Source organism: Motacilla alba, chromosome 7 (genome assembly GCF_015832195.1).
Source record: "Motacilla alba alba isolate MOTALB_02 chromosome 7, Motacilla_alba_V1.0_pri, whole genome shotgun sequence".
NCBI lineage: Eukaryota > Metazoa > Chordata > Aves > Passeriformes > Motacillidae > Motacilla > Motacilla alba.
Window position 1 is genome coordinate 19352917 of NC_052022.1, and position 14959 is coordinate 19367875.

General features: G+C 37.5%; 1 protein-coding gene across 7 annotated transcripts in view; it reads right to left on the bottom strand.

Annotated features, from left to right (window-relative positions):
- LRP2 (LDL receptor related protein 2) overlaps window positions 1–14959 on the bottom strand; it is a 114583-nt gene that overhangs the window by 55603 nt on the left and 44021 nt on the right. For 4 of the 7 annotated variants that reach the window (XM_038143378.1, XM_038143374.1, XM_038143376.1 and 1 more), the window contains exons 18-31: window positions 14642–14767; window positions 14234–14364; window positions 13341–13478; window positions 12133–12414; window positions 10717–10956; window positions 9963–10082; window positions 9498–9614; window positions 7975–8352; window positions 7454–7468; window positions 6846–7094; window positions 4391–4602; window positions 3742–3926; window positions 2638–2866; window positions 1405–1582 (exon numbers count right to left, since the gene is read on the bottom strand). In XM_038143378.1, the coding sequence (XP_037999306.1) occupies window positions 1405–1582; window positions 2638–2866; window positions 3742–3926; window positions 4391–4602; window positions 6846–7094; window positions 7454–7468; window positions 7975–8352; window positions 9498–9614; window positions 9963–10082; window positions 10717–10956; window positions 12133–12414; window positions 13341–13478; window positions 14234–14364; window positions 14642–14767 (2600 nt within the window). The remainder of the gene's footprint in view (window positions 1–1404; window positions 1583–2637; window positions 2867–3741; window positions 3927–4390; window positions 4603–6845; window positions 7095–7453; window positions 7469–7974; window positions 8353–9497; window positions 9615–9962; window positions 10083–10716; window positions 10957–12132; window positions 12415–13340; window positions 13479–14233; window positions 14365–14641; window positions 14768–14959) is intronic. The other 3 variants (XM_038143380.1, XM_038143377.1, XM_038143379.1) reach the window with 1 other exon arrangement.

A 14959-nucleotide genomic window follows, 5' to 3' on the forward strand; every position in this document is an offset into this window, starting at 1 on the left:
ACAAACTTCCTGCTGAAGAACATTTTTCAGAATGAGTAAACTTTATAATAAAACAATAATCAGATTTTGAGTACATCCTTAGCAATGGCAAGAGAATTTATTCTAGAAAGTTTGGAAGTGCCAGGAATTTACACAATTGTTACTAATATAAAAACTAACAAGAACTGAAAACAAATTAGCATGACAATAAAATAATGGCATAAACTCAGAACTCAAACTGTAAGCAAATTGTTCATGTCATCAGTATAAAAAAATCTAAACTCTTGTTAGTTTAAGATCCAATGGTTTACAAAATAGGAGAGTGGATGACAGTTTTATTACTGCATCTGGAATTTCAATCAGCATGTAATTATTTCTTCATTTGTCAACATCAGTATGTTTTGCTATTCTGCAAGTACTCTATTCCCTCCATTTTTGCCTGGCCACATAAACTACAATAGAATAATTCAGAATGAAAAATTATAAAATGTGCTAAATACAATGAAGAAAAAGAAACATTTCTCCAGGGATAGAAATTTTTTTACACCTTGGGTTGTAAAATAAAACCTCTCAAACCATAATTATGATGAATAAATTAATGCTGTGCTCTGCTAAGTGAACAATTTACAGTGAGAATAGGCAGCTTCAGTTCCCAGCATGTCTGAGGAAGGCTTTGTTCCAAAACAAATCCAGCACTGAAAGTACTAGTGCCTTACTTAGATACTTCTGGCATGGGAGTGTATTTCAAGGAAAAAAAAGAAAAAAATGTAGTATTTCTTAGCTGGAAACACTCCATACACAAGAAATATAACTAAAGCTGAAAAATAATATTCATATCAACATGCTCAACACTCTTCAAGTCATGCCATGAAATAACAAAAAAGTCCGAAATAAAAGATCTCTACCTAACAGAAACAATTTAGGGTTTTTCTAGTCTTTAAGCTGCAAGAGATCACCAGCACAAGATCTCAGAGAGAATATTTAATGCAATGAAGGGTGTTATTATTGTTTCATTGACTAAATAATGTAGAAGTACTTTCAGAGAAGGCTTGATGACAATAATCTTTTCAAAAAGAATTGTTACTGCACAAGCAATTGAACCTAGTATGCCACAGAGAGAAATTTTTAAAATTAAAAAGCTTTCCAAAAATGCTTCAATTTTCTTGTAAAAACATTCAGAACAAAGTGCAAGAAAATGGCACATACTACTGCCTTACTACTCTTTAAAATTCTTATTATCCTGAAATTCTGCCTAGGTGGTTGCTTTCCCTAACACCAGACGGAACAGTTGCAAGTCAATAGTTTGAATTATTTGCCTGTTTTAACCCAACCAATTTGCTGAAAAGACTGATTCTTGGTGTTCCAATGCATGACATTACTGCATGCTTATTCCTGCAATTACCAAAGTTGTTATGATGAACTTACCATTAGGCTGCCTTACAGGATGGACTGCCACAAGACCCAAAGGCTGGTGAATGTTATAAATCATAACTGTCTGGTTTCCTCCATGCCATTTATTGGCCCGAATTACTCGATTAGTATAGCGGTCACTCCAGTACACAAAATCTTCAAAGACAGTTAGACCATGTGGATGCTGTAATATCTAAAAAGGCAAGGTTGATTTTACCAATTTACTTCTGGAGATTTGCAGATGTAAAGCTTGTAATGAAGTAATAACAGAGGTGAGCATAATTTTTAAATAAATAAATAATGAAGCAACAGTGTCTCAAAAGACATTTTTCAGAAAAAAAAATGAAATATCATCTATTTTCTAAAACCAATACATTAATAATGCGGCAAATATATCTTTTTAAAAACTGGAATGCTATATAGACCTTGTGAGATGAAGAGAATGAGGAATTAACAAAGCAGTCTTTGGGCAGAACCCACAGATAAAGAGCCAACTGTAGACCTGTCAAGAACCTGCATCCTTCATAAGCTCCCCTAAAATTTACCAGAGGATCAAAGAAGGTGGCTTATCTAGATTTCAGATAACCAGGACTGGAAAGATTGCCTTGGCTCCTATATCACACTAATTGTCTCTCCAGCCAAAAGTAAAAGCCCCAAGAGTCAATTATTGAAAACATTCGCAAGGTTATTGATACCAGCTTCTGTGTTGTGTGCCAGCTGAACATCTGCACTATTGTGTTGGTACAAGGACAGTGCTACAAGCTGCCAGCAGCCCTTCACTGGGAGACAGACTGTAAGAGGGATGGTCTTGATGGAGTTGCTGCACACAACGAGTCCTAGCACAACACCCTTCACTGCTGTCAAGAATAGTAGCAACAATCACTCACAAAAGACCAGGAAAAGTTTCTCCAGACTTTCTCTACTATATTTCCCTACAGAAAATGCACCACCTAGTAGCAGCAATGTCAGATGTCACCTTCAGATTTCATACATGCAGACAGAACAGATGAGAATGCTATAAAGCACCAAGTCTACATGCAGCTCCAGACTCTGCTGAAGATCTCCTGAGAGACTGAATAGGATAGCAATTTCTATTTTTCCAGCAGCAAGAAGCAGATAAAATACTTCATATCTGCTTCACTCAATAATTTTGAAGAAAAATACACCCAAGTCTATGACAATGATAATACATTTTCAGTACTACCAGCAGGGACACAGGAAAACAACAGTTCCTTATTAATGTCTTACCAGATCACTTGCAACCACCTGTCGTCTGTTGTTTCCATTGTAGTCACAGAAATCGATATAATCAAGATAAGCATCAGCAAAATAGAGAAGTTTATTTGGATAATCAATGGAAAGTCCATTGGGCCAGTAGATTTTATTATTAATAATCACTGTGCGCATTTTGCCATCCATACTGGCTTTTTCAATTCGAGGGTTTTGGCCCCAGTCCGTCCAGAACATTACATGAGCACTGCAAAAAGTAACACATGGTTAGCAATCTGGGGAAAAAACTAGCTGCCTATTGAGAAACATTCCATAAAGAGCCGTTAGCCAAAAAGTAGAAGCAATCTTTCTATGAACAGTCCTACATAATGATACTGAAATAACTTATTTTAGCAACATGCTTACTAAAGGTATTACAGTAACTTCTGTAATAAAAATTATTGTAATGCTTCTACTGCTGTTTCTATTTGTCAATAACAGCAGCATATAAAAGCTACTGGTGCCACTGGTTTTTAATGTTGATTATAATCTCATTCTTTGGCTTCTACATAATAATTTCATACAGACTTATACTCTAACAGGTATGCATTGATAATATTAACAGCACTGAAACTGCCAGTAAACGGAGTTCAAGGCATTGAAAACCTCAAAAAAAGAGTAAAATTTTGTACATGAGCAGTTCAAAACATCACATTAACTCTTTTACCACTTGTTGTCTGAAATGGGAAGGTGCTTTTGTGATAACAATACAATCTAGATACTTATTTCGGACTTGGACTATGAAGGTAGGCATATGACATGAAATCACATTAAGTTTGTGGTATACCACCAACTGAAGTGATACATCATAATTTTGAATTAATACTTCTTAACTCAGAAGCAAACGTAGAAAAATCTTTTATAGGTAAAAAGTCATCTTGTTACACTGAAACAGAGCAACATATTACCGGCAATTATTTCATAACTTGAAGCATTAATCAACTCTGCAAACACACTAAATTGTTTTAAGTTGTCTCTTCCACTTGTCATTTACAATTCCAATACAATTTGGGCATGTCTTAAATTTTAATAGTTACACCATAAAATAAGCATCTTACTTAAAAATAACATGAAAAGTCTTACTCAGTTCTGGGATCTAATACTAGCCCTCTTGGGTTTGTTATATTTTCACTGATCAGCACAGTCCTGTGGCTCCCATCCATTTTGGAGACCTCAATCGTTTCCAGAACAAAGTCTGTCCAGTAGAGGTTACGACCCACCCAATCCACCGCTATACTCTCAGTGACAGTGACACCACTGTCGAACACCTGTTCAATAACAAAAAAGCAGGTGGGGGGGGCAGGAAAAAAGAGATTATATTAAATTTTACTCTTTGCATTTCTATAGATATGGAAAATTATGAACCAAGTTTTGAATATCTTCTAGGTCTATAATGCAGAATGAATCAAAATTTACATATTCAAAATGATGGCAAAGCATAAACCCAAACACTCCTACTAACTTCAGCAGGTCTACTGAAGTTAGAATTTACTAATAGGAAAACCAGTTTATATTGTGATGTTTAAAAAAGGGCTTCTTGAAAGCATTCAGTTTCCCTTTTCAAACAGCTATATGAAATGTTAGCTTAGCATCTACAAAGTTGTTTCACTTTGTCTCTGTTATCTCTCTTCTTACTATATTTGGATTTTCCTCTTCTCCTTCATTAACTAAATATACAGTGTCTTCATTTTCTCTCCATAAAAGACAAGAAAACTTACTCAGCAAAACTTACTATTTTTCGGTCAGTCCCATTTTGATAAGCACTCCAAATTTTATCCTGTGTTGTATCAGACCAAAAGATACGATCTGTGATTGAATCAAAATCAATAGCCACAATATTTGTCCCGTCCCGAACCAGAGAATAAATACTGTGTGACTGAGAAGTGATGTTATCCACAACAATTTGGTTACGACTTGCCACCAGCAAAAGAAGATTCCCAGATTCTGTCAGAGGAATAGAATTTTAAACATACCAATAAGCTATTCAACAGTAACTGGGAGAAAAAGAAACATTGAGTAATTTAACATGACTTTATAGCATCAAAACTGTAGTATCTAGACATAAATATCGAAAGGACAAACTCAAATATACTCTCAGGCCAAGATATAGTATCATATCCAGTCTGTCTATCCTGAAATCTACCTTGGCTTTTCTCCATAACTCTTTTTACAGACTTCCCTTCCAGGCTCCTATCTGGACCTTAGGTTCTATTCCCCATTGTCGAACCAGTTTGCTGCCGACATCCAACACTCATTCCACCATAAACCTCTTTCATCTCCCAATCCCAATTCAACTCCCAAAGTTTTTGGCACCTCCAATCAATCTACTGAGCCTGGTCTCCCTCCTTTGTAACCCACCTTCTCTTTTTTTCCCCCTTTAGACCATGTGGGAACAAGGGAGAAGAAACAGATTACAGGAAGGCCGAAGATTGCTGTAATTAGGTTGCACAGATAAGATGGTGAAAAACAACTGAAGAGTAGCAACCATAAAGAAAGCAAAGTACAAGAAACTCCCTATTAGTAATGGCCAAGCTTATGTGCAGGGAAAATGCAAGCGTCTTCCACAACCTGAGTATATCCCTAAACCAGGAAACTGGCAGAGACAAATTCCATGGGGTTTATGGCTTCTTTGACCTGTCAGTGTACTACGAAAGAGACAGAGATCAACTGGCATCTAGGCTGCATCAGTGATGTCTGCTCCTTACAAATGAGCAAAGTACAGCATAGGCACCAGCTAAGTCTTATAAAAAGCTGGGATTTAAATACTTCGTGAGCCTTGAACTTTATGAACAGTTAATTGTGGCCTACAGCTTACAAGCCTCTGACATTGCTTTTCTTCAAAACAATAGTTTTGACCATTGCAGGCTAAAAATAACATTGTTCATTGAAATATACTAGTTCAATGAAATATTAAGTTTCTAATTAACCCTACAGCTGACAGTTTCAATTCTCAAGGTCATCTGCCATGAACAGCTCTAAATGGCTGTTTAGATCAACTCTTTTAAAAGAGAAATATATCATAATGGCAAAATTTTGGGGGTTAAGATTTTTCCTTTAGTTGCTTTCTCTCAGGGAATTTTCTCCCATTTGTTGCTAAGAGACAATAACTACTGGTACTTAAGAGAGACAAGGGATGTAGCCAAGGAGAAGGGGGATGAGTGCAGCTGGCTGCACTATCTAGCTGAGGGGCATTCTCTCGGTAAGGGCAGCAACACCAGGAGATTTTGGCTGAGGGGTGAGGGGCTGGGCTGGGCTCTTGCTCTTGCTGTTGACGAGCTGTTGAGTTGTTGCCACTGCCACCGCCCAGTCCTGTACTGCTTCTTCCTTACTGCGGGTGAGCCTCTGCTTGTAAGAGCAGCTGTTGGACTGGCACCTTATTAACACCCTACCTCACTAGAAAGGACCCTCACCATCTATCTGAGGGGAAAACCCAGGACCCCGAGCCTCCTCCAAAGGAGCCTCTCTGGCCTGCACGGAGCCGGGCTGCCGCTGCCTAACCCTGTCGTTTTTCTGCCACTGCTCCGGGTTTTCGCTACACTCCAACCCCCCACCCCCGCCTGCTGGGAAACCCCTGCAGCTCCTGCTACAGCTGTGGAGTTTGTGATACATTCCATTTGCTACTCTGGGGTTCCAGCCGCCGCTCCAAGGTTCCAGCTGCAGCCCATTCCACCACCCAGCCCGCCGCCGTCACTCCATGAGGGAAACGCGGCCGAGCTCGCGCCACAGCGTCCCCTGCCGGCGCAGCTGAATCACCGCACCTGCCCTGCAGGGCCGGAGCCAGCAGCGCCCCTGCCGGCCGTGAGCGGAACTGCACCGAAGGGGAAGCGCCCGCGGCCGAGAGGAGGCGGCCGCTGGGCCCTGGCTGGGTTCGCTGCTGCTGCTGCTGCTGCTGCTGCTGCTGCTGCTGCTGCTGCTGCTGCTGCCAGAGCTGCTGCCAGAGCTGCTGGCTGTTTGTCTTGTTACACATGACTATATGTGTATATACATGTGAATAAAGAACTGCTGGTCCTTTTCCCATAGCTGTGCCTGAAAGCCCCTTAATTTCAAAGTTATAACAATTCAGAGGGAAGGGGCTCCTATTTTCCATTCCCATCTTCCTTGGCAGACACCTGTCTTTCAAACTGAGACACAAAGCTGGACAGTTTTCAGGCACTGCTGTCACTCAGACTGACATCAATGTTTCTCACCTGCTGCTTTACAGATCCTCCCATTGGCTTCTAGAATGTATCCTTCATCACAATAACACCTAAAAGATCCTCTTTCGTTGTAACAGTGCTGACTACAAAAGCCTGGAGGGTCACATTCATTAATATCTTCACAGGTCTTGGAGTCATTTGCAAGCTGGTATCCAATAGGACAGGTACACTGAGCTCCAAAAGGTCCTTGAATACATTCATGAGTGCAGCCAGCATTATTGTCAGAGCAGCTTTCCTGATCTGAAGTTAGGTTGGAGAAAGAGATAAGCAAATAGTCAACAAATGCTTCCTGTGATAAATTTAAGTCTTTACAACTGCATTATTAGCCAAAGACTGCTACTAAAACAACTGCAGAATCATCAGTTATGCATTGTGAGAATGGACTGTGGTCATTATGCAAAATACAACACACACAGTGCACATTAAGGCAGGTAACAACATCGCATGTACTGAATCTCATCAAATGAATTCCAAACAGAAGGCTGTTTAAGTATATACAACAACTTTTTCAAAAAGAGCTAGAAATATACAAAAATTTACTTTACCACTCCAATCCTAAAGCAGTATAAATAATAATTAAAAATAGTTTATAATCATACCTGGCTGGGGTTCATCTGAGAATGTGCATTGATTAAAGAGAAGAAGGAGGAAAGAGGGAAAGAAAAAGATTATGTTTAAATCAATTCATAATCAACGTAAATACAAATTCTCGCTACAAATTAACTTCTTGATTTTAATCATGATTCTTGAAGTTAAAAAATTTAAAAGAGAATATTAAGGACTGAATCACATTTCATCTGAATATAAAGCATACTATGCTTTAGTGAATGTGTTCAGGAGCACAAAGTTCATTCCCATGTAGTTATATGAAAATCTAAAATCAGTGGAAGTCACGCTGGAATTCAGAGCACAAGATTGGACATAGCAAATGAATTCCTCAATCATCATTGTTGTATCTTTTCACGGAAAGCAAGTTCCAGTTAGAAACTTGAGCTCAAATTACATCGTGCTTACATTTCCACCAGAAACCTTGTGACATTAAATAGAGCATGCTGAATATTCCATTTCTTTCTGAAGACATGACACATAGTCTACAGTAGATACTTGAAGAGTAACTTACTGCACAATGGGGATTCATCAGCTCCATTAGGACAGTCAGCAGAATTATCACATACTTTGCTGAGATTCACACAGATACTGTGACCTGGACACTGCCACTGCCAGCTGGGGCAGCGGAAAGGCTGAGTTGGACAATCTCTCTCATCGCTCATATCCCTGCAGTCGTTATCCCCATCACAGATCCACGCTCGATACACACAGTTGCCATTATCACAGCGGAAAAGCGATGGAGGACATGTCCTGGCAGGACACCTATGATGTTCATCTGAGCCATCTGCACAATCAATGTGGCCATCACATTCCCAGTTATCAGGAACACAACTGCCATCTGATTGACACTGGAATTCATGCTGGTGGCACATCCCTGGTGGTCTTGTAGCTAGAACAGTGACATTCAACAGTTCAGAAGCTGTTTCAATTTTAGACAGAGAAGCAAAACCACTATGTTAAATCTCTTATTTAACTAGTTATAGTGCTATTAAGAAATGTGTTGCTTTTAGATCAGGCTATAGATTCACAGTCAGTCAATTTTCATGACATTTCAAAATGTGACTAATTTAACTCCTACTTTATAATGTGGTCAACAAGGCAATTCAACTATTGTTATACTTCGAGCAAGCACATATTTATACCTATGTACCTGTCCAAAGCTACAGAAAATCAGTTTCTCTTTCACCACCCTGTGTTGTAGCATTTTGACTAATTTAAGTGTAAAAAATGACTCAATGAAAAAGTTTCAATCTAACTGTCATGAATACCAGGTTTTCAGATTAATAAACTTTATTTTGCTTTAAAATCCTAAGACTGAAATGCCCAGTAAAACAAAACATTATTGCCAAAAGGAATGCAAACTCTCCTCTTTGCTCGGACCATCCTCTCTTGCCAGCATAATCTGCTTAGTCTATTCCAAGATTGTTAGATGGATGAAGCAACTCTCCTACAAGTAAAGACTAAAAGAATTGAAATTGTTCAGCCTGGAAAAGAGTAAGCTTAGGGGTGACCTTATTGTGGCCTTTCTTATAGGCTCCCTTCAGGTACTGAAAGATGGGGAGAAAATTTTTACAAGGGCATGTAGTTACAGGGCAAAGAGGAATGGCTTCAAACTGAAAGAAAACAGGTTTAGATTAGATATTAGGAATAAGTTCTTTACTGTGAGGATGGTGAGGCACTGGAATAGGTTTTCCAGAGAAACTGTGGATGCTACATCCCTGGAAGTGTTCAAGACCAGGTGGGATGGGGCTTTGAGCAACCTGGTCTAGTGAAAGGTGTCTCTGCCCATGGCAGGGGGGTCGAAATTAGATGATCTTCAAGGTTCCTTCCAACCCAAGCCATTCTATGATTCTATGATATTCTTGCGCTGGAACCTGTGTTTGAAATTCCTGCTCAGGAAAATGATGTAAAGACAAGTTTCCCTGAAAAGAATATTAAGATTTCAAGGACAGTATTTTACATAGCAGATTAAAGGAAATTTCCAAAAGCATCACTTAATAACTGAAGATTTTCTTTCAGCATCAATATACTTACGGCAATCAGCCTCGTCTGAGTGATCGTTACAGTCAAAAACACCATCACACTGGTAGTAGGTGCTGATACACTGGTCTCCACTTAGACATTTAAACTCTGTGGCACTGCAGTTATATACTACAAAATTTAAAAACATTGAATGTTATTTATTTATTTTACAGAGCTAGACTGCATCAGATTTACCCTACAGGTGCTTAAGTCTGATATGGTAACAATTCCACTGAAGACCATAATTTCCCTGAGACACAGAAAATGCAGTGACTTTGTAACTCACAGAAAACAGAGGAAACAGATTTCAGCCCTCCACAAGCAGCCCAGAGATCAAAAGCATCACAAACAGGATTAATTTATGGATAGGTTTATTATGCTGTCTTGGAGCTGGTAGTATGAGATCACCAAAGACTCCTTTGGGGGCAAGTGTGAGGAAACAATAAAGAGGCATTCAACAAAGAAAGTTACACTTACTGCAGTCATGCTCATCAGCACCATCTATACAATCTTTGTCTCCATCGCAGACATAAAATGGGTCAATACAGCGATGGTCTGGACACTGGAATTGCCTGGGTTCACAAGTACCTGTGATAGCTATTAAGAATGACAATAAATGCAAATGTGTTTCTTTCCTCTCTTTTGAAATCAGCATATTGCTGAGAAAGTAGAAAAACATTACCCCTAACTTGCAGCATATAATAGAGCAACTAGCAATCATATAAATTATAAGCACTAATAAATTAATATCAGGTAATTTTTCATTTATATGTAGGCTTGGGCTCATGAAAAATAAACAAAAGATTCCACATAGTGGTAAATAGCTCGGAAGTATATGAAAAAGCTACTATCTTACTTCTGGTAAGAACTTCCAGCCTAGGTTAGCTGACTACACCATTAGCCATCAGCGAGATCACTCATGAGGTAGGTGTTTAGAACATCTCAGCTTTAACTGCTTGTTGCTAATTACAGTGGATGACATTATGCAGCACCCCGATTACAATTATCACATTTGCCCCTTTTAATTTTTTTAAGTATTTCTTTGCATTCTACTTGGCCCTGGAACTTCAAATTATACAAGTTTTCCACATCTTAAGGACTACAAAATACCAGTCTAAATTAGGTACTAGTCCTTTTTTCCCAATTTCATTTATCATCCTTATACCAACAGATATATCTATGAAGATATGCACAGTTGACTATAAAAACAACAAATAGTCATGATACTCACTGCAGTTTTTTTCATCTGAGCCATCACCACAGTCATTATCAGTATCACATAGCCAGATTCTTGGAATACATCTTCTGTTATCACAGGTGAACTGGGTTGCAGGGCATGAAGAGGGTCCTTGTGTAGGACAATGTAATTCATCACTGCCATCAAAACAGTCATTATGTTTATCACAATGCCAGCGACCCGGAATACATTGTCCGCTGGCACAGGTAAAAGCTGAAGAAGCACAAGTATTGTCTGAATAAAAAAAAAACAAAAAAAAGTCTTTATAAAGGTTTCCAAAACTTGACCTTCCTGCAACAGTTATCAGTACATTCATTACACTTAAAGAATGCTTAAAATATGCATCAAATTCTAAAGTGCACATTGCTTAGAATTACATCTGCTATGCAACATGCTGCAGAACTGAAGAGAATACTTACAAGCTTGTTTTAAACTGCAAGAAGCAATAAAAAAATTAAACAGTTAACCACTCCACAACAATCTAAAGAACAAGAAAAGGAACTTCTTCTAGTGACCATTTGCTTTATACTTTTCCCCAAAAGATATTCTAGTTATTCTAAAATGGCCCATTAATAAGAAACAGCTTATACTCAGTTATACTAGTTAGTCCTGTGCATTAGGGAGCACATTTTACTACTCTGTCCTATTTTCTTGTTCATTATTTAAAATAATTAACTCTGAGGAAGCACCAGATATGTCATAGATATGCCTCTTTGATATCTTCAGTATCTTATCCTCTCTTCGATGCCTTATCAACTGTGATTATCCTACTGTTCTCTCATTTACTTGAACAACAAAATATTTTGTGTGAGACACTCTGCTGTAAAACCAGGAAATGAACCACTATGCTTTTAGTTTACTCAACTGTTAAAATCTAGATATAACAAATAGATCAGCATTGCCCAAATATTATGAAAAACAAATCTTTTATTCTGATGTTAAGTGAAATAAAAGGTGCTGCTATTATCTTAGAGGAAGGTTAGGCAATGTACATGGTTTTGTTGTTTTGCTTATGGTGCTATTTTTAAGTGTCTTCATCCATACTAAGATGGCTTGTTACTCTCCATGCATCCAAATTAGGCAAGCTATTGATATTCCAGTATCTTTCAAAATTTACCAAAAAATAAGAATAAAGACAACATTTTTCTTTAGAAAATAATTTTTTGTTACTCTGTAAATTGAATTTTGAGAATAGCGAGATTTGAATATTTTCATGCATAGTTTAGGCGGCTGGTACTGAATCCTGTATTTCTACGATATAATTTCCTAATTTCCCAGGAAGATTTCAGGATTTATTCACAGATGCAACGCTAAAAAATTGGAGTTTATAAAAATGAAGCCATACGGACTCATTAAATTTCCTGAACCGCAAACAATGAACACTACCTGCAGATTACAGGGATTACTTACTTAAAGAACCACAGTTTTGCTCATCACTGTTATCATGGCAATCATCAACACCATCACACTGATAGTATCGAGGCACACATCTTCCATTACCACAGGCGAATGAGTAGGAGCCACACTGCAAAGTGGGTGGCTCATTGGATGGATCTTCAATGCATGTCAGTTGATTCGGAGCCAGCTTCATGCCATAAGGACACCCACAAACTCTCTGAAAGTTTGGTACTGGGAAGCAGAAATGGCTGCAGTCTCCATTGGGATTTGTTCCTCTATTACAGTAGTTAGAGCCTTAAATAGTGATGGAGATGATCAATGCACGCACTACAGATAACATCTTGGCAACTATTAAAAGTACACAATAACTGTAAGAAAAAATGCTGCAGCAAGTCCTAGTTTTGCATACACTGCACAATAAAGTCAAGCTCATTAACCCCAATAGTAGCAGTAACATAAAAGAAATGTTGCATTCCATATACTCTTCCTGACATAAATGTTTATGGAAGATAAAAATATACTATTAAATTTCATCCAATTTTTTGACAATTTTCAGCAACTGTCTGGAAATAGATATACTACTACAAAAGAGAATCTCTGTCTGATCAAGGCTGCAAGACCAGATCCAATCTTTTGATACCAAGTAGTCAGTGAACCTTAGATTTAATCATATGTTTGATAAGTGTATTGGCTGTTTCACAAAATTAACTACAATACCAAATCCGTGGCTTAGATCATACAATTACATCAAATTTGAGAAAATAAGAAAATAAGAAAAAATTAGTGATTTATGCATAGTAATTACTTGAAGAATAGTAATTTGATTAATAAACATTTATCCAATTCCTCAAAATAAATAATTTAGTTTAAATAAAACTTCTACCAGAAAAGGAGAAATACGAAGTTGCAGTTGGTGATACAATTACACAAAACACAATGGAATCATAATTTCATTTTGTTCGGTTGTTAAGTACAGTAACAGGAGGGGTAGAGGGAAATTGCATCCAGTCACAAAGCAGTGACTGGATGCAATAAAACAATGGATTTTAACAACTGGAAATAAACAATGTGTGATTGCAAGTGCCTGTGCTACCTCCTGTGTATGTCAGTTATGATTCAGTGAAGACATTCACAGAATTGAAACTGGAAATCTTCTGTCCTGACATTTTGTTTCTTATTCCCTATATCACATCCTCGCTCTGTAGAAGAAAGGGGCTCACCTATTTGGGAATGAGCGTCGTATGCTTTAACATGCATAATGTTACTAATGCCCCTCCTAATAATAGTCATTTCTCCTCCATCAGACTTCCTTACTCGAACTATTCCACCAAGTCTCCAATCAGTGAAATAGGCATAACCTGTTTTGAAAAATATTTAACATATTATATGGAAATTTGGCATAAAAGATCAAGTATCATAAAAAAAACCTTAGAAGACTTTTCATGAAAATTTAACCATTTTTCATAATTGTTTCAGGAAAAAGACAAAAAGGACTTTTACCACTTATAATGCTGTCAAAGTGAGCCTTCAGTCACAAGCAGACATAACTTAGGGAAGCCTTCTCAAATTTTACGGAAATTGGCATATAACAAACTCAACTAGAATTTCAAATTCCAGGGCAATTTTAAGTAATTCATTAAGACTACTCCACAGAAAATTTTAGAGTATTTTTGAAGATATTTTTATACACAATCAAAAAGGGTCACGTACTGACATCTTTCTTCAGACACAACAAAAATCCAGTAATAAATTTTACATATAATTATTAGAAATCCTGAAATGTTGACCATCTCTGGAGTGGTGATTCACTTTGTTCAGCATGAATAGCTCACCTTGGAAGCTATAATTAGTACAGCATATCTGATGTGTTGCACTACATGAATTACCTGACCTATCTAAAATTATTTTAAAATAAATATTCATAAAACCAGTTCTAAAAACAAGCAAGAAATACTAAATACATATTTTTAGTAGAAACTTTCAAGAGTGCTTTTTTGGGAAAATCAGTATTGCAAAATCTCTGTCATTTTATGTCACAAGCTTTCATATGATCACCATATGAGAAGAAAAATCTGTGATAATAGTAGATAATATTTTTCAGTGCCAGACTTACCTCCAAAAATTGTCAGGCCAAATGGGTGAGTCATCTGAGTAATATGTTCAAGAGTCCGTCTGTCCAGCCCATCAAAGGTGCTGTGCTCAATTTTATCAAAAAAAGCATCCACCCAGTACAATCTCAGAGAACTAGAAATAATGAAAACGTTATCTTTTTTTAAGTGACATTATGTCCATTATGAAGCACTAGCATTTTCTTAAATAATAATCTTCAACCTACAAGAAGCTATTGGGGTGTATGGGGAGGGATTCTGAGAAAACCTTATATTTTAAAGCTTTTTAACCAATTGAAAGATAAGGCAGTGCATGCAATCTGACATAATTCCATTATTTTTACTCCCTAACAGTTTAAAGGGAGAAACATGTTTGCTCAAAAAAGCCTCTCTGTCTTCTGTGTTGCCCTTACCTCCAGTCAATGGCGAGGCCATTAGGCCAGCCTAGTGTTGTATTGACAATTGGCAAGGCATGGGATCCATCACTCCAGGCCCTCATGATTTTTGCCGGACGGAACCAATCTGTCCAGAATATATACCTGAAAGGACACATGTCAGAAGACACATAAACTTAATTATATAATGTGATTAAACAGAGCAAACATTGGAAACAGCATTAACATTTTTCTTGGTATGACATCCTTCACATAACTTAAAAAAATACCATTTTGTGTTGTCCCTCTCCTCAATTGGCAGTAGTACCAACAATTCATATTTATCCTGTATACAAT